This window comes from Syngnathoides biaculeatus, chromosome 10, assembly GCF_019802595.1.
Source record: "Syngnathoides biaculeatus isolate LvHL_M chromosome 10, ASM1980259v1, whole genome shotgun sequence".
NCBI classification, from domain to species: Eukaryota; Metazoa; Chordata; class Actinopteri; order Syngnathiformes; family Syngnathidae; genus Syngnathoides; species Syngnathoides biaculeatus.
This window is the reverse complement of record NC_084649.1, coordinates 9,085,218-9,104,400: the sequence shown is the minus strand read 5'-3', so window position 1 is coordinate 9,104,400 and position 19,183 is coordinate 9,085,218. Positions and strand designations below refer to the sequence as shown.

Sequence of the window (19,183 nt, the reverse complement as noted above, 5' to 3'; positions counted from 1 at the left end):
GCCGGTCTCGGAAACAGTTGGATCTCTCTTTGCTGGATGGAGGCCAATAGGGTCAGTGATCCTCAACCCCCTCTGCTCAGTCTTCCTTGCAGTCTCTCTTCTCACGTTTAATGTTAGAAGAGGGCTACAATCGCCAAGGCAAGACTTTAAAGACCTTTTCATGTCAGGATCACTGGACTTTAGAATTTGGTAATTGAGTTTTCCCCTCAGATTTTTTTTTCTTCCTCCTGTGACCTTTTCATTGGTGTCTGGTAAAATGGCTCTGGGAGTGCTAAAGCACCAAGTGAAAAGTTCAGTGACTAAGAGTAACTTTTGTGACAACGGTTCAACAGAGGAAAAGGAACCTGAACTTAAAAGTTATCTTACTTTAACTATGCTCACCTGCTTTTGTCCTGCATACCCTGTCAACATTGTCGCTCTGGTCTACTCTATCATGGTATGTATGGGTCATAAGTACTTCATTGTATCTTTGCACGTGCTCGTTTTGCTCAGAAGTAGTGCAGTTTCACAGCAATGTAGAGATCCTAATTAGTGTTCTGATTGAGTTAATTAATTTTCTGAAAGTGAGATTTGAAACTGTGGGACAATATTGATTTTCAATGGATTGTTTTTGCTGCAACATGTTGATAGCAGTTTAGAGAATATTATCTTTCAAGTATACAGCGGAAGCCCTAAGATTGAACATGATTTATTCTAGGAAGCTGGCTGATTCGGTATAAAAACAAAAACATAATGGAAATTAAGTTAATCTGTTAAACAGTCAAACCTTTGCGATCGGAAAACATTTACAGCATTAAGTATACAGTTTCTAGGCAACATTCTCACATTCTTAACTGCTGTAGGTGTAAAGGTAAGTTGAACTATTATTAACAAAACAATAATAAGGCATCAATATTACATTCTATTTAAATTTGTTTACTTTATATTCTTTTTTCTACTCTTTTTAGATTTTTGTCTTCACACCCCCTTTTGAAGTAGGTGTGTCATCTAAACAAGAGTTAGACAGCCGGATCAGTTAGCTCATAAAAGGGAAGGTCAAAATACCTTTCAATAAGTCCATAAGTCTCATTGGCAGTTACTGAAATCATTTGATTACAGTGATTATTTTAAAGCATTGTGCAACAACACATTAAGTCAAGGCTACCGTCATTTTGGTCTAGATCAGTTTCATCAATGCCCGACTTTCATTAGTTTACCTTCACTGTATGTTATTTAACACGTTCAGTAAATGTCGTTGTTGTTTTCACTGACTATCATGGGTTTTTCTTTCTGTAACAGTAAAAGATTAAAAAAATAGTGTGTCCACCTGTGATTACCCAGATATTACATTTGATACAAACGATGCCAAATTGAAGTTTAGAAGCCCAGTCCACTTCATGGGTGTCATTATTTTGACAATTATTACTACAGTACTGCAGTAGAAAACCTTACATGATGCTTGAAAAATACTCAGTTCTAAATCTTTTCAGCAAATTTTAAACAATGTCCTACTTTCTTTGTAATGCATAAATGTTTTAATAAAGTCTTTCTGTTATGCCCTCAGTCTAGAAACAGCTATTACAATGGTGACTATGATGGCTCAAGGCGGTTGGGCAAGAATGCTCTTTATGTCGCTGTTGCTTCCATCATCATAAGCCTTGTCATCATCACTATCATCTGTACTGTTCATTTCACCACTGTAAGACTTTTATTCAGCAGATATTATTTTTTGACGATAAGGTAATGTGATTCTCTCTGTTTGTTTTCCAGATAAATCATTTGGTCTGACTGTGAAAAGGGAAAGGGACTTTGGAACACTGGAATGGGGCAAACAAAAGCTGATTGTAAAATGGCCTCAGCGAAGGTTGAAAATAATCGGGAGGAATTACATTCATATTTAATTGTAAGATCTCATGCTGTTTGACCCCCCGTGTAGACAAAGAATTTTAGAATTAATCGTGCTTTCTGATTATATACATTGATCATACTAGGAAGCTGAGCAAGGAAGCTGTTAAGAGAAGGAAAGATTCCACAAATTTCTGTTTCACTGTTTTTATTGTGGACAGACAACCATTATGACTTGTATTTTATTCTTGAAATGTATATGCCCTTTCATTATAATTTATGTTGTGAAAATGTGTCTGTCAAAATAAAGTTTTACATTAATAATTTGTGAAAGAAAATTGATTCCGGTCTTGCCATTTGATTAGTGTCATACATTCTGTCAGGCTAAAATGGTCAGTCAAGCTCCAGGGTCAAACTTGCAAACTTAGCTCTAATATGTTCCAGTAGCCCGATATGTCATAGTATATCCTCGACTAAATATAACAGATTTCCTGTGTGCTTTGCCGGTAGCCTGGTCTACAACAAGGTAAAACTGATTCCCAGCAAGAACAAAAAGTGGTACTCAGGGTAACTCCTGATAAGAAGTCGGAGAAATAATTAATTCTTAGATGACTGGAGGGAAAATATTTTGAGTCAATTCATGAATGTCATTTTTTAAAAAGTGGAACTTGGAAGTGAAGAACACATCTCAAAGACAATGATGGAGCAAGTGCAAATTGCTTAAGGATAACCTGACACCAGCAAGCAAACTAGCGTCCCTCCAGCTACGAATTGCCTTTTAAATATTGATTTATTTTTACATTTTACAAAAACTCTTTTTCAAATGAAACCTGGCCAAAACAAGCTGCAGCAAAAACACAAAGTTACAGACACACAAAGAAAGACAAAGTGCAATTTATTAAGCACATTTTGGATCTAACGGAGTCACAGCGTTTCTAGGAATCAATTGTTCAAAAAGCCAAGATAAAACCGACATTATTTAGAAGCTATTTCCATTTCTTTCATGTTACAGTATCCATATATCCATTTTCTGAGCCGCTCATCCTCACGCAGGTGGCTTCAGAGCTGCCTCCGATGCAGCACTATCTCAGCGAAATCCCACTGATGGTAAGGTCCACCCTTGCGCCTTCTTTTCTCGCAAATGGTCTCAAGTGGAGAAAAATCATAGGATCGGAAAGCAGGAGCTCTTGGCGGTGAAGATGGCGTTGAAAAAGCGGAATTTCCTGGAGGGGGCCCAACACCCTTGTATCATCTGGAACGATCACAAGAATTTGGAATGCATTCATTCTGCTACGAGGCTGAGCTGCCATCAAGTCAGGTGGGCATTGTTTTTTGACTGGTTCACCTTTGCCTTGTCCTACCACCCAGGGGCCCAGAACAGCAAGGCGGATGTCATGTCTTGCCACTTTGCCTTTGAGAGTATCAAGAATGTTCCGGATCCCATCTTGTCTCTCCGTTGCTTTCTGGGCTTAATCAAATTAGAAATAGAAACTCTGGTAAAGGAAGCCCAGGAAGAACTTGCTGATCCTGGTGGAGGTCCCCGGAACTCCATGCTTGTTCCTGATTTTGTCTGCCCTCAGGTTCTACAGTGGGCCAATTTATTGCGTTTTACCTGACACTCTGGAATCCGCAGAACGTTGACCTTCTTTCATCAACGCTTCTGGTGGCCTACCATGGAAGATGACACCGTGTCCTTTGTCTCTGCACACACAGTATGTGCTCAAAATAAGGTATCCTCTAAACCAAGATGTCATTTACTTTATCTTATTCCCAGACTCCCTTGGTAACACATCATCCTGGACTTCATTTCTGGGCTTCCCTCCTCAAATACACTCATTCTCACTGGTGGTTTACAAGGAGCACACTTCCTGAGACTTCCCAAGCTTCCATCAGCCAAGGAGACTACCAACCTGTTGGTCCAGTATGTTTTTTGCCTGCATGGCGTCCCCAATTCACCTCGCAAGTTTGGAGAGCGTCTTGCACCGTGGTTGGTATCGGTGTTAGTCTATCCTCGAGGTACCATCCTCAGACTAACAGGTAATGAGAGCACACCAATAAACAGCTGACATTTCGTTGGATACCCCAGTCTTGTCCCATGTTGTGGAGCACCCACTCTACCTGACTCGAGTGTGCACATAATTCTCTCCCCAGCACCTCCTTGGCCATGTGCCCTTTTCAGTGCTCTTTAGGCCAGCAACCTCCACTTTTCTCATTGCAGGAGGAGGCGCTTGCATTCCCTTTGATGCACTCCCACATACACCGGTTCTCCAAGGTCTGGAAGCAAGCCCCCACTGGCCTTCTCCAGTCCTCTGCCAAATATCAGGTACAAGCCAACTGTCACCACATCCCTGTGCCTGCTTACACAGTTGGTAAAAAATTGTGTCTCAGTGCAAAACATCTATCAGTCAAGGTTCAATCCAAAAAGCTGTCCCCCCCATTTCACTAGCCCCTGTGATATTATGGCTGTGGTTAATCCATGTGTGGTATGCTTTAGGCTCCCTGCCTCTCTACCTTCACTCCACCTTCCATGTTTCCCAGGTAAAACCTGTATCTGATGGTCTTTTGTCTGGCCCCATCTCCTCCTTTGGTGGTCACCATTGTCATAAAATCACGTGATTTTTGTTTACGTCACCATATTGCCAGTCAAACAAAGCATTGATGAAAGTTCATTCAGTTGAGACGGAACTAAAATATGTTTTATAGCACAACACCCAGAGTTTTGTCCGATACCGTAATAATATACAAAATATTATTATAATATACCGTATAATAAACAAAGGTGGTGGCAAAATTAGACACAATTGGCATAGAGGATCCATATTTAATGTCGAAATCAGTGTTTTCGCCGCTAAGAAATTTGACTGTAAATTCGCTTCCCTGTCTTGGACAACTGGATATACACATGTATCTGGTGAATAAGTTGTCGAGATTTACACAAATAAGTTTAAAAGCATATAAAAGCCTGGACGCATACAAATACTTTGTTATTGGATCTATTCTTAAATTAGGAATAAATCCCACATAGTGGTGGACTCACTCAGATTTTTTCCAATACAAATACCAAAATTTAAATAAATGACCCCCGGTTTTACAAAAACTTGCATTCATTAACTATGATTGGAAATAAAATTTAGGACAAGGAGTCGTCTCCTCGGTGCATGGAAGCATATTGCTGCCCCATGCTTACCTCCGTAAATCTCTCTGTGACAGACTTTTTTTTTTTCAAATACGCATTGTTCTCAAATGAGTCAATTTGGCATTGGAAATACTTCTTGATAATTTGAGATTGAGAAGAGTAATTCCTACCTGAAATGGAACGATCGCTACACAGGCGTGTTGATTTTTTTGGGCACCATCCATCACGTTTCATTGCCGAAATCCATCGATCTTTTCTGGTCTTTTCAGCTGGTATTCCATAGAATAATATCTTTGAAGAACTGTCTCGTCTGTTGTGACAACCAACAGCACCACAGGTCTTGGGCATTGTGAATATTCTGCTCCGGTTTAGCGACTCACATACTGCCGAGCAGCTTTGTTTGACCCGTTTGTCTTGATTGTGTATTTTCCATTTCAATTACGACATATGGCGGCACGGCAGCCAATTAGTTAGTACATCGACTTCACAGTTCTAAATTCAACCCCCCCAACACCCCCCCCCTGTGGAGTTTGCGTGCTATCCCCTGCATGGTAGGTTAACTGGACTCAAAATTGCTCATTGGTGTGAATGTGACTTCAAATGGTTGTTTGTTTATATGTGCCCAGCAATTGGCTGGCAACCGGTTGAGGGTGTACTCCGCCTTCTGCCCGGAGATAGCTGTGAGAGGCTCCAGCATTTCCACAACCCTTGTGAGGATAAGCTGCCTAAAAATGACTAAATGAATCATGACACACACACACAATTATGAATGCTTAGCTGCGTATCATAGTGTGGGAGTGCCATACAGTAATTCAAATGGTGCCTTTAGTCTAGAAAAAAGTTGCTTTCATTTGTTAAAATGCAATAGCACAAATCAATTTGAGCATTTTTGTTGTTGTTGTATTAGCTGCCATTAGTGCCATTACATGAAGGTGAACACGTGTTTGTAGTGCCATCTCTTTAAAGTAATACTAGGGCAAAACTCTCTGACATGGGTCTGATTTCAGTCTGATAAAATTCAATTCAAACTCATTTGTTTTGAATTGTTTACACGGGACCAAAGAATCAAAAGTTTCTCTTTAGTTATAACCTTGTCTCCACATTCAGGCAGTGTGGTGAGACCCTCCTGCTCTGAACCAGAATAGTGAATGTGAAAGATTTTTTTTTGTTGTTGCCCAAAATCACCTGAAGCAGTGCTGTTTCACAATAGCCAGTGTGCTGGAAAAGTGCTCTGTGACTCACTGAAATAGGTCAGTGAAGGCAGCTGCTTCCATTAGCACAAGCTAGAGCGTCCTTGCAAAAATATCCCATAACATCTGTAAGCAATGGTTTGAAACAAAACAGAAAACATGCAATGGGATCGCTGTGGGGATTATGCAGACAGGGAAACAGTCAGGGAGGATTTTTTTTAACTCTCGATTGATCTGATATATAAATCAAACTGTCCGTAATTGTGTATGTGACTGTGAATGGTTGTTTGTCTACATGAGTCCTGCGATTGGCTGGCAACCAGTTCAGGGTGTACCTCGGCTCCTGTACCTCGGCTCCTGCCCGATGACAGCTGGAATCGGCTCCAGCACTCCTGCGACCCTTGTGAGGATAAGTGGTTCAGAAAATGGATGGATGGATGGACGGACGGATGGAGAAAAGGAAGACGTAGTAAGATAAAACCCTTCAATGAATGCACGTTGGTGAGATGAAACTAAATGAGACATGATACAATCAGACACAAAATGTTTAAAATGTTATTGCTGCATTATCAATCCATCCATTTTCTTAGCCGCTTATCCTCACAAAGGTCGCGGCCAGTGCTGGAGCCTATCCCAGCTGTCAATGGGTAGAAGGCAGGGTACACCCTGAACTGGTTGCAAGCCAATCTCCCGGCACATCGAGACAAATGGCCGCACTCAGAGTCACACCTAGGGGCAATTTAGAGTCCCCAATTAATGTTGCATGTTTTGGGGATGTGAAAAGAAACCAGAGTGCCCAGAAAAAACCCATGCAGACATGGGGAGAACATGCAAACTCCACACAAGCGGGTCCAGGATTGAACCCAGCACCCAACACTAAATACACCAAATAAAAATAATTAAATATCCCTTACAATGTAGCAGCATGAATTTTATTGGCTTGGGATAAAAAAAATTAATTTTGGACAAAGAATACAGCAGAAGTTAATGCCTGCAATACTGCTGGCTTAGTTGGACTTATGTGTAACATTAAAATCAAACTCTATAAGATGGCACCACTTCTCATATTTGTAAATTGTAGGAAAAGTGATGAAAAACGTTGGTCTCATAATCCAAACGTTGCTGCAGGAATGAAATATGAGTCCTTGTTTTCAGGGCTTTGCTAAAAAACTCAAGCACATGCAAAGAATGACACCAAGTGAGATTTTCTAGAAAAATTAATTCAATCTAAAAGGCAAAACTTCCAGGAAAGAATTTTAGGGCTTGACTCCGTAGGCTACAAAGATTTGTGAATCAGGTCACATTTGATTTGACTTCAAGAGAGTCATAAAATAAAATGTGTTTTTGCACTGACTATGTAAACTTGTGGCTTCAACTGTAGCAGGAATAGGAGAGAATTACACCAAGAATGCTTCAACAGTTAGTGTCCTCACTTCTCAAATGGTTATTGAGTGTTGTTAAAACTATAAGTGATTAAAGCGATTAAAGGTGATCATCAGAATTAAACCAGAGATGATAATCTGTCACAATCGTTATAACTTTTCTCCAGTCTTTTGCTCCAATTTGATTCCTTTACCGGTCTGTACAGTTATACTTTATATTCTTGTGTTGAAATATTTTTGTTTTGTCATTCAGTATTGTCACAAAGTGTTTTTTTTTTTTTTTTTTTTTTTTGCGTAACGTACAACAACGTATATTCACATTTATTACAGTCTTAGTGTCCTCGTAGGCCTCCTAGTTTTCATGGCATATTTGTTCCCTCCCACGCTTTGTCAGTAGCGGCAGCTTGACTGAATAATGATGGTAATCAGCCTGTCATTATAGAAACAGTGTTTTCAACAACGATCCATTACATCATGTAGAGGCAAAAAGTCTGGCTTGATTAAACTTTGAACCTCATTTCATTGTGGTAGCTTATGATGAAATCTGTCAACTCCAATAATTAATAATTGCCACCAGTCCACTGTTAAGGAAACCCCATTGATGCTGTCTTGGCTAACCCCTTGAAAGTGCTTCTTTGACTGTTTTTCTTTCTCTTTTCTCTGTGACATATTTTATTTCTCATTTCACTTAAACATGTTAAACACATTTTCAAAGATTTTGAAGGTTTGTTACCGAAAACCAAATTGTTAGAGATGATGAAAGTCTTTGGGTTGGAGGACTTCAGCCTCACAGTATCCACTTCCATCTTGTGGCCGTCACGTGTATCTAGGCAAGAAGTCGAAAGAAAACTTATCTACCATAAAAATGATAATCACATGCAGGGAGAATTAGGGTAGGCTCACACAACACGCAAAAAGTGTATCAGTCTTGTGTACTTGCAACACACCTGTTCCACAAACAAACACAGTGCAGCTCCACTTCTGGCTGCATGTAGTGGACATGTTGGCTAGCCACGTTTCTGGCAGGATGTCAAAGCTATACACTCATTTGAAACAACATCACGCAAAGGCGAAGTCGTGCTGTGCAAACACACAACTTCAACTGCATTGAAACAATCTTCCCCGGACTCTTGATGAAGTTAAAGCAATAACAAATCTCATTGGTGTTTTAACAAGAATGACAATGTTAATTGATCCATGCATCCATCCATCCATCCATTAAAGGAATATAAGAGTTTGAGCTTAAAGTAGCTCATTAGATGTTGCTACATCCTGTGTATGAAAGTGTGAGACTGTAAAGTGCTGAGTGTGTGACTGGTGGAACGAAACAGGGTATGTGGTGCAAGAATGTGCAAGAAGGGAATGTTTTAGAAAAGACGGTGCTAACTGCAAGGATGGTGCGGAGACGAGAGGACTCAGAGGCAGTTGGTGAAAAACTACTGTCAGGAAACCACCACCAGGAGAAGCCAGCACGCGATTCTGCAGGGGAGGAGTCGGGCCAACATCCGGCGGACCAAAGGAGACCAATGAGAGAGCGCCAAGGATACCTGCAGGAGACACAGAACCAATAGTGAATTAGTAGATTGTACTTTAAAATTGTTCTGGGCAACTCGGATGTAGAGTACGTCTGCTGGTGGCAACAGAGACGTACAGGGTTGTAATGAGAGTGACCCGAGACCCAGGTGTTTGTTGAAGGAATAAATCCACTCGTGTGTGAAAATGCCGGCTTCCTGACACCTTTCTATTGCAGAACGAGCGCGCGTATTGTTGGATGAGTGGCAGTTGGGTAAGGTCACAAATTGGAGTCAGATTACTAACTTAAGTTTATGATGATTTAGAAATAAAATTCCAACACCATCCATCCATCTTCTTCACCGCCTATCCTCACAAGGTTCGCGGGGAGTGCTGGAGCCTAGCTGTCAACGGCCAGGAGTTGGGGTTCACCCTGAACTGGTTGCCAGCCAATCGCAGGGCACATTGAGACTAAGAGTCACACTCACAATAACACCTAGGGGCAATTTAGGGTGTCCAATTTATGTTGTATGTTTTTGGGTTGTGGGAGGAAACCAGAGTACCCGGAGAAAACCCACACAGGCACGGGGAGAACATCCAAACTCCACAGAGGCGAGGCCGGGATCGAACCCGGGACCTCAGAACTGTGAGGCCAACGCTTTACCAGCTGCCCCACATTGCCACCTATGTTAATTGTTAATTCACATTGCTGCTGTCCCCCCCCCTCCCTTTTTTTTCCTTGTTAACTTACTATACCAAAATCTGGGACTGAACCCCAACCTTAAAAGCAAGGTACGTATTTATGTAGCCATGATTTTTGACGTAGCCTACCATTACTTCTCTAGTTATTATACATTTATGCAGTTTGACTGTTATATACAGTCCCCTGGGGGCAACCATAACTAACAATGTGGCTTGTTGTGATGAAAACAAGTTTGACACCCCTCTCCAAAGTCATAGGAAACAAGTAATGGAATCTACAGCGGCTCCATTTGGAGAAGTTGCACAGGCTGGAATGCAGGTTATTTAATGGTGGTGTCGAAGTGCTAAGATTATTTCTGAGAGAAACTACAGTATGAATAGATATCAGTCATCTTTGTCACTTATTTTAGAATGTTAATGTGATGGAATGACCAAATGCTCTTTTATTGGAGAGAACATCCCTGTCACCTTGAAGGACCTACGACCACTCAAGAAATCACAACTCAAACATGTATATTACGCGAAAATTATGTTTCGCTAAAAATGACCAAGAGTGTATTGTATTGTAATTGATTGAAAACAGATTTTAAGAACAAGGGCTGGGTGATTGAGTCTATTGACTGATTTTCACATTGTACTCTCTTAACTCAAGTTTACAAAAGAGCGTGAGCGCTAAATATTTGACAACAGACACAAGTACCAGTTCTGCTGTGCACTTTGATGGCTTAGTTTATGTTAAATTGGCATCCGGAGGCATTTCCTTTGTCTTTTGAGGTTACTAATTTTGGGGAAAGAGTCAAGTTTCTTCCTTTGCTGCAGAAGGACAAGTCACATTAGACTGTACTAAGTACAAAATAAACACTGAACTTTTGTTTTTGAAAGAAATATTTAGGAAACTATTATCCACAGTGACGTTTGACTATTTGCTGACCTAAGAGAAATTGCAGATAAATACAATTTTAATGTCCACAATAATGCCACAAAATATGAAATTTTCATCAAATTAAATTGCTAAAGCATAGTTATGGTTGAAAAAAACACACTGAATATTTAATAATTTTACAATCGGGTGGTTTTATGCTTTGACACATCATGCAAAAACCAAAGTAAATATCGATATATTTCTTATCTAATTTTAATTTTCATAATGTTCTGGGTGGCAGAGCACTAGATGTCTTTTTTGTGTAACTATCCCTTTAGTGTCACATGATCATGCCAGTCCTACCTTTTCATTCATCACTAAGGTCTTCAAAACCTTTATTATGTCATTCCAAAGACAAAACGGAGTAAACATGAGCTTTGAGTTCGATACACAAGCAATTGTATCTTTTTAGTTACAAACAGATAGGAAAAGATGAGCAAAGATCAAGTAAGTAAGTGACTGATGACTGGTGGAGCATTCATTTGTACAATGAGATCAATGCCAAGAGCAATATAAACAATATCATCTGTTAATATGTGGATAAACTCATTCTGTACATGCAGTTAACAAAAGAAAGTCAACTGACTAGGGACAAATTAAAGTTGACCTGACAGTAACAAAATCATTTGTATTTGGTTTCATGTCAGTTGAGTGTGGATGTTCGAGTCTAGTTATATAACCGTCTTGTTTATGTTGCATATATCAATCAGGCGTTATGTAATCAGTACTATAGTACAACCATGGCTGCTGTTTTTTGTGTGCCCAACTAAGATCCTTAAAGGCATGGTCAGATGAGCCACTTGTCTACATAGTCTTAAGTATTTCTTCTCATCACCCAGCTTCAATTAGTTGTTGACTAAAATGATATTCACCTTCAAAAATAAATCAATTGTCCAAACCGATTATATGAAGTTAGATCGTGAGCTCGTAACGCTAGTGCAGATCAATTGTGACCATCTTTGTTGCCCACAGGCAGCTGCCAAGTCATACAAAACTACAAACAAGAAAAAGGTAAGTCGCACACAAAGCAACTTGCTATCATTCTGGGAATACTCTGTATGATGCGGGTTGTGGGCACAACTGATATTTCCATTGAATAAATGAAATCTGTAAAATTTCATCACATGAAACTCCCATCAGGAGGATGATGATCCGGGGAAACTTATTAAACCTGCTGATCAAGTGGAACTCACTGAGGCTGTAAGGCTGACACAAAAGAATCCATTTATCAGCTGAAGCATGTACTGTATGGTCTTGGCTTGTTTCATTCCCAATAGGAGCTGAAAGAGGAAATCACAAAGACTCTGACTGCAAGAAATCCACATGCCCCGCAAAATATTGCCCACTACAAATTTAATGTAAGACAATCACAGCCAGACCCTTGTGCCCCCCCCCCCCTCATCCTTTACATTCCTCTTGGTTTCACCCTCATCCTCACCAGCACAGACACCGGCACCAATTTTCATATCATTGCTACGTCGCTTTTTTTTGCAGGATGGCGCTTACAAGCTGACCACGGTTGTAAACCACATGGCCGTTCACTTCGTCTTGGAGGGTTGCCTCGAACATCAAGACTTTGATGATAGTCACAGTCTGACGGCCACCGAGGAACTCACTGAAGATGGTTACTGAAATGATTTATCTTTTGTGTTGACAGAAAATGGTCAACTCCAATGTGTGTGTTGGTATGACTGTGGTCAGTCACAGTTTCAGGTTTTTGTAATAGTAATTTATACTTCATGCCATCTGGTGGCACCATCAATACGCGTCATGAAATTCCAAAAGAGGCATTTCAAACGTCACACATGTCATGATGTATTTATATTAGATGATTTGATGTTTCTGCAGCAACAGGCGAGGAGGGCGAAGAATCTGATGAGGTAAGATGTCATGTGATTGGCTGACCAAACATACGAGCAAAGTTAACTTTACGTCGCTTAAATTCACATTTCAGTCATTGATGACGTCCTCAAGCAGTTTCTCTCTGAGCAGTAGAATTTTAGCTCCTGACACTTTTGTTTAATTTCTCTACAGGATGATTCTGGTGATGGAGGTGAGGAAGAGGAGGCTGGAGAAGACGACATACCAGACAGTGCTGCCTCCAAAGCAAATGCCGAGCCAAAATGTACAAATCAGTTCAACTTTATCGAAAGATCCTCTCAAACAATCAATAATCCACTGCAGGTATGAAAGATAACTACATTTATCGTCCCAGCATTTTCCCAAATTCTGAAAGTGATACGCTTTAACTTGTACACTAAGGAGTTGAATTAACACTAATTGCACATTAAAGTATTGCACATCTACACATGCGGGATTCCTTTGTTGATTTCTTGCAGGGTCGAGCCTGTCAGACTGTCCCACCTCCACGCTGCAACTATTACGCCACTGCTTTTCAGGTCGAGAAGTCTCTGTCCTCCTTTCCCCATTTTCCCATCCAGCGTAATGCTGGAATGACTCCTGTCTTGTCTTTGCAGTGGGACATATATGATGTTTACATGGCTGAGCTACAGAAACAAGAGGTGAAAAAAGAGAAACAGAAAGACGACACTTGTGAAAAAAACAAAAAGATGATGCTCATTGAGAAACCTGTGAGTCACGTGAATATCAGTGTCCCGCTATGCATCGTAGCCAATAGCAATCTTTTAAATGTTTGCAGCCAGCTGTGCAGTAACAAGTAACAAAATAAAATGGACTGATCTCTACAGAGTGATGACATCACACAAGTATCCAAATCTGCCAAGCTGTTGGAGCGCATGGTCAATCAAAACACTTTCAATGAAGTAGCACAAGGTGTTCAATGTTTATTCCTTGTCTATGGGTGTCACATTGCATTGTAACAAAAACAAACAAACAAACAAACAAACAAACAAACAACAAACAAACAAACAACAAACAAACAACACACAAACAAACAAACAAACAAACAAACAAACAAACACACAAACACACAAACAAAAACTAATATGCCACACTAATAAAGTGTCTCGTCTTGTATTTACCTCCAGATTTCAAGTACTTTGAGGATGCGGCGGATGAATTTAGGGATGAGGAGGGCACTGTTCTCCCCCTGTGGAAGTTCCAGTATGACAAAGCCAAAATGATGTGTGTCACTGCCCTCTGTTGGTAGGTTTGCTCAACAGCACATCAAGCACAAAACACTGTACATTACTCCAATGAGTGTTTCCCAACCTTTATTGAACCAAGGCACATATTAGACAGTGGTAAAAAAATAAATAAATAAAAATAAAATTGCATATTCTGTTAGGGTGCCCAAGAACGTTCATAGTGAATCTAAAAGCTAAACAAACGGAACTCAGCAATTTCTGTATTTCTTTTTATTTTAAGCAAAACACCTAAAGTTGCTGGTAGCTGTCATCAGCAGTGAGTTTCGATGCAGGAGACTCCGCCCACTGACACCCTCCATAGAACATGCAAAAGAAAGGACAAAAACAAACAAAGAAACAGCAACAAAAAGAAATGATCACAAACAGGATTGTGGTATTTTTATTAGATGGCAGAAAGGAAGATTAACCTCCGTACCCATCTGTCACTGACACAAGAAAATATGACTTCCGAGTAGTACTGTATATCAACTTTGTGTTCAACTAAACAGGGTTAGAGTTCATACTGAGTAAATCAATTTGTGAGTAAATTGGGAAGTTAATCGGAAAATTTTTGTTTGGGGAGTAGGCAGTGATTTTTTCATTTTTATTCTTTACTATCAAGTGGTTGCCTTGACTGAATAATGGTTGAAAAACATTCCTATAAATGATCAACGACTAATAAATGCACCTATTTTCACAGGAATTTTATTTATCCAGATTTTTTTGGTGTGGGATTGGGATCATGTAAGTCTCAAAGAATCATGTGTAGTTTCAGTTTTAAGATAATATTTAAAAATACGTTTGAACTCAGATTCCTGGTACTCTGTCATCCATTGGCAGATGACTTCAGCAAACAAGGCCGTGGGATGCTTCTCTTCTACACGTTGAAGAACTCTACCTACCCCGAGTACATCTTTCCTACAGGTTCTGGTGTGCTGAGCCTCGACATTCACAAGCAACATTCCTACCTAGTTGCTGTCGGTTTCTACGACGGCTGTGTGTGTGTGTACAATTTGAAAAACAAGGGCCAGAACCCTCAATACAAGAGCACTGTGAACACTGGCAAGCACACCGACCCAGTCTGGCAGGTGAGAGAGTTGAGCAACAATGAAGTAAATTATTTACTGCATGCTGTCTCAAAACATTACGTAATGATATCACACAAACAAAAAGTTTGCTTTAGCTTTTGAGTGACATTTCAGGATGAAAATAAAATGCACTGTAACCTTTACAGGTTAATTTAATTTCAATGCCTGTCCAACCGTTGAATTTTTAATCACTTTTGCCACAACTTGCTGTTCTCTGACAGATTTATTTCAATTGCGTTTTTGACCTATGAATTGACAAATACATTTTCTTTGCTCAATGTGAATTGGCATTTAAACAATCCTATTCTTCATGCTGTTCACGGACTGACATCCTAGGGCCGGGATGACGCCCAACAACTGAGATTGGCATGTCACAAAGTGTCAACAGTAGGTAGCAACAGAAATAAAGCCAGACTGGAAGAGTCACAGAAAGGCACAGAAGTGGATGTCATTTGAAATGTATTGCTCGATTCATTGAACTAACACTTTATTTGAAAACACTAAGTTTAGTAAAAAAAACAAAACAAAAAACGACAGATTCAAACATTTTGGAAAAGTTCCCTAAAGCAGAGGTCTCAAACTCAACTTGAGTCTTGCTGAGGCTCCAGCCTCGATGCGTGCAATTTAAATAAGAAATGGAAAAAAAAGAAATGAAAAAAAAAAGTATCTTCTCAAACGTATAGTCTTCTCAAACACGTTGTGTGCAAAACCATTAATAAAACACTCCGTGGTAGCACTGCTGGAACTTCCACCCATTGAAAAATGTTTCACTACTTTCATCAAGCCTGGTCGATGTCACGCCTCCAAGAGCTGTACATCCCGCCGTGATTGGTACATTTGTCAGCTCTGCACACAACACTGCAAAAGTGCCATCCACATAAAACCTGAGGGTTGCACTAACATTAAACTTTCATATTAAGGTGGGGGCCGCAAAATATCATCTCACAGGCTTCAAATAGCCCCCAGGCCGCCAGTTTGAGACCCCTGCTGTAAAGGTTAGTGTTTTTTAGGTTCATTCTGAAATTTCAACTGAATATCCCAAACTTGTCGTAAGTATTAAACTGGATGTCCAGAATCATTTCCAGTAAATAAACACCACATATCATTTCAGTTCAAACATTTTTGTGATCATGTATTTGCTTAATTGTTCAAAGGATTTTTTTTCATCCAGGTACGCTGGCAGAATGACAACAGCCTCAATTTTTATTCTGTGTCTTCGGATGGCCGAGTTGTGTCCTGGATGCTTATTAAGGTTCGTTAAGAGAAATAACTGAGTAATATATGCGTGGTGCCATATATATACTGTTATGTGCTTATACTGTATGTTGATATTGATACAAAAAAGTGGATTCATCAAATGTGCTGTTTCTGCATTTTTTTTGATTGAAACGTTCATGTGCAAAAGAAGTGCATGACAATGTCTTTGTATGTCCGCAGAATGAGCTGGCCTTCTCTGACGCTCTCAAGCTCACATTGGATTATACTGTGTCGGATGGCCTGGAGGGGATTCAGGAACTTATTAGAGGTGAGTTTCCACTCAGTTGGTGTGATGGCATATGCATTAATTACCAGACATTGTAGAAATACTGTAGCTGCTTTTACCTGCCACAGAACTCTTTATATCGCTTAGCCAGGCCAGCTTCTGTCTGTGTGTAGTGTGTACTGCTCTTTTAAGCACGCCATACCTCTTTTCTCCAGCTAGTGGCACATCTTTTGACTTTCACACACAGATTGATGATCTCTTCATAGTTGGCACTGAGGAGGGGAAAATACACAAGGTATGTTTGGAAGAATTTATTCCACCTCCAAGATTTGGCTCTCAGTGAACTGTCAACATGTTTGAAATACAGCTGCTGTGCCCACAAGCCATAAAGTTGATTTTGTCTTGAGAGTGTGCACCTTATTTGTCACTTTAAAATCAAAGTTGCAATTCTAACTGTGAAGCTCTGAAAATGCCCATCCAGACAATATTCAAAATGCTCAACTTTAAATGGCGGTATAAAACCATGCCCCCTTGGAGCTTTCTTTATCATTAAGAGTTGTGTTTCCGTTTCAGCTGTCTGTGTTTATACCAATTTGGGGATCATAATGTGCACTGCCAATTGAATTTATAGTCGCTTATGTCTCGGCACTTCAACCTGAGTTATTGTTAAACTTCTGCTGTCAAAAGTAGTGAATAATGAAACTGCAATTTTTGATTCCCCACAAGGGAGAACAACTACATTTGCCCTTCCACTCACTCGCATTGTTTGAAAATTAAACACAGGGTTTTAGTGGTTCCATTTCTCTGGGAGTCATCAGTAGAATACTGTATTACCAAGTATGCAGCATTACAATTGCGCTGATACTCTCCTTCCTTAGTGCTCAAAGAACTACTCAAGTCAGTACCTCAAGACATATGAAGCCCACAACATGGCAGTGGGCACTGTAAGGTGGAACCCCTATCACTCCAAGGTGTTCATCTCCTGCAGCTCGGATTGGAGTGTCAAGATCTGGGACCAGGATTTCAAGTGAGACAAATCAAAAACCAAGACAAAACTGTGGACAGACAACATTTGATTTTGAGCATCAAATTTTAATTTCATTGTTAATGGTGTCCATCCATCCATCCATCCATCCATCCATCCATCCATCCATCCATCCATCCATCCATCCATCCATCCATCCATCCATTTTCTCAGCCGCTTATCCTCACAAGGGTCGCGGGAGTGATGGAGCCAATCTGAGCTATAAAAAAAACCAAACTAAATTATTTCCGATAATCTCAAAGAGGGTGGAGTTGTCCTTTTGGGATTGCACTGTTACCGTTAAGAGAGAGATGAATGACTTTAACCACAAAGGATCTAGAACTATTCCTTCCACTTCAGAAGAAAGCCCGTTTGTTATTTGGATTTGTTTTCACTCAAGTAAATTGGGCTTCCTTTCCTTTTCCAGCACTCCAATGTTTACTTTTGAGCTACATGCATCAGTTGGGGATGTGGCCTGGGCGCCGTACTCCTCTACTGTCTTTGCTGCTGTCACCACAGAAGGATTGGTAAGAATAATTTTCAAGTAATACTTGGCGGTGCCAAGGCTGTAAATTGTAGTTAGGTGTGAATCTGAGTGTGAATGGTTCTCATAGGGGCTCTGATGGGCCCACAGTTGAGCCTAATGAGGATAAGCAATATAGTATTTGGGTGGATTCAGAGAAGCATATTTGGAAAAAAAAATCAGTTGCAGGGGCTACCTCTTTGCCCTGCTGTACTCTATCTACAAAGTACATTCTTTGTATGCAGCTGGGTCGTCACAGACAGCGGAAACACTAGTCGATCAGTTGCCGTCATCTCTTGTGTTGACGTAGTGGGTTAAATTTATTACACGCGAGCATCTGACACACCCACATGTCCAGTACGTGAAAGGCATGAACAACATGAAGACAGAAGTGCATGCTCAGTGAATTACTAGAAATTGGTCTCTCTGTTTACACAAATGTAACACAAATTTAGCTGCTCAGTTTGGATACCGATTGTAAAGATTAACATTAGCCTACTTAAATACATAATATGTGTACTGTTTGCTCATCCCTCTAAGTGCTCTGATGTTATATTTCCAGGTTCATGTTTTTGACCTTGCCATCAACAAGTATCAGGCTATCTGCCAACAGCCCGTGGTGAATAAAAAGAAGACCAAGCTGACTCATATTGAGTTTAATCCCGTTGAGCCCGTCTTCATAGTGGGTGATGACAGAGGCTCTGTTATCAGTCTCAAACTGTCCCCTAACCTGCGCAAAAAACCAAAAGTAAAGTAACAAGAATGGGACCCAAATTATAATACAAACAGGATTTTGTGTCATTGTTATAGTAATAGTAGCTCGCCTAATGTATTGTTATTGTGCTCTTGTGTGCATATCTGTCTGTTTAGGGGAAGAAGGGTCGTGATTTGGTGGAAGGTCCTGAGGCCGAAGTTGCCAAGATGGAGAAGCTACTCAGTCTGCTGAGACCTTGAGCAAAGTGCTGCTTTCAAGTAGTCGGCATTTCTTTTCATCAGCTCTGTAAAGTACAATAAAGTATTTCATGAAAGAAAAAGCATGCATTTTTATTTATAGACAGAGTGTGCCACAAAAGCTTTTGTCAGGTTAAAGAAGCGAGCTGAAAAATCCTCAAATGCAAAGCAAGAGTAAACTCATGGTCTGTCAAGCGATAGTTCTGCCCACTGTGCTTGGACCTGATAATTGGACAACCAATAGCAGACCCCTGAAGGGATGCAATGACCAGCAATGTCTCCGCAATATCCCTTGGATACACCTTTTTTAAATGTATGTATGTACTCTCTTAATGCTAT

The 19,183-nt window shown here is 40.2% G+C and overlaps 1 protein-coding gene across 11 annotated transcripts; it reads left to right on the top strand.

Moving 5' to 3' along the window:
* Positions 1–320: 320 nt before the first annotated feature.
* LOC133507110 (dynein intermediate chain 2, ciliary-like) lies at positions 321–18,927 on the top strand. Of its 11 annotated transcripts, none has more exons than XM_061831775.1 (24): positions 321–436; positions 1,750–1,882; positions 2,878–2,931; positions 2,993–3,142; positions 4,043–4,147; positions 11,641–11,679; positions 11,809–11,868; positions 11,946–12,026; positions 12,163–12,292; positions 12,517–12,548; positions 12,703–12,852; positions 13,008–13,067; positions 13,146–13,259; positions 13,377–13,461; positions 13,677–13,794; positions 14,476–14,519; positions 14,616–14,863; positions 16,035–16,115; positions 16,301–16,388; positions 16,562–16,641; positions 17,225–17,373; positions 17,798–17,897; positions 18,456–18,641; positions 18,764–18,927. In XM_061831775.1, exons 2-24 carry the CDS (start codon positions 1,802–1,804, stop codon positions 18,845–18,847), a joined length of 2,319 nt encoding a protein of 772 aa, XP_061687759.1. In that variant the 5' UTR covers positions 321–436; positions 1,750–1,801; the 3' UTR covers positions 18,848–18,927. The 11 variants fall into 11 exon arrangements, with proteins under 11 accessions (XP_061687759.1, XP_061687760.1, XP_061687761.1 ...); XM_061831781.1 differs by lacking the exon at positions 321–436 and adding an exon at positions 3,405–3,536 and having other exon boundaries at positions 1,753–1,882; positions 3,599–4,147; XM_061831776.1 differs by lacking the exons at positions 321–436; positions 1,750–1,882 and adding an exon at positions 1,646–1,719 and having other exon boundaries at positions 2,837–2,931.
* The last annotated feature ends 256 nt before the right edge of the window (positions 18,928–19,183 follow it).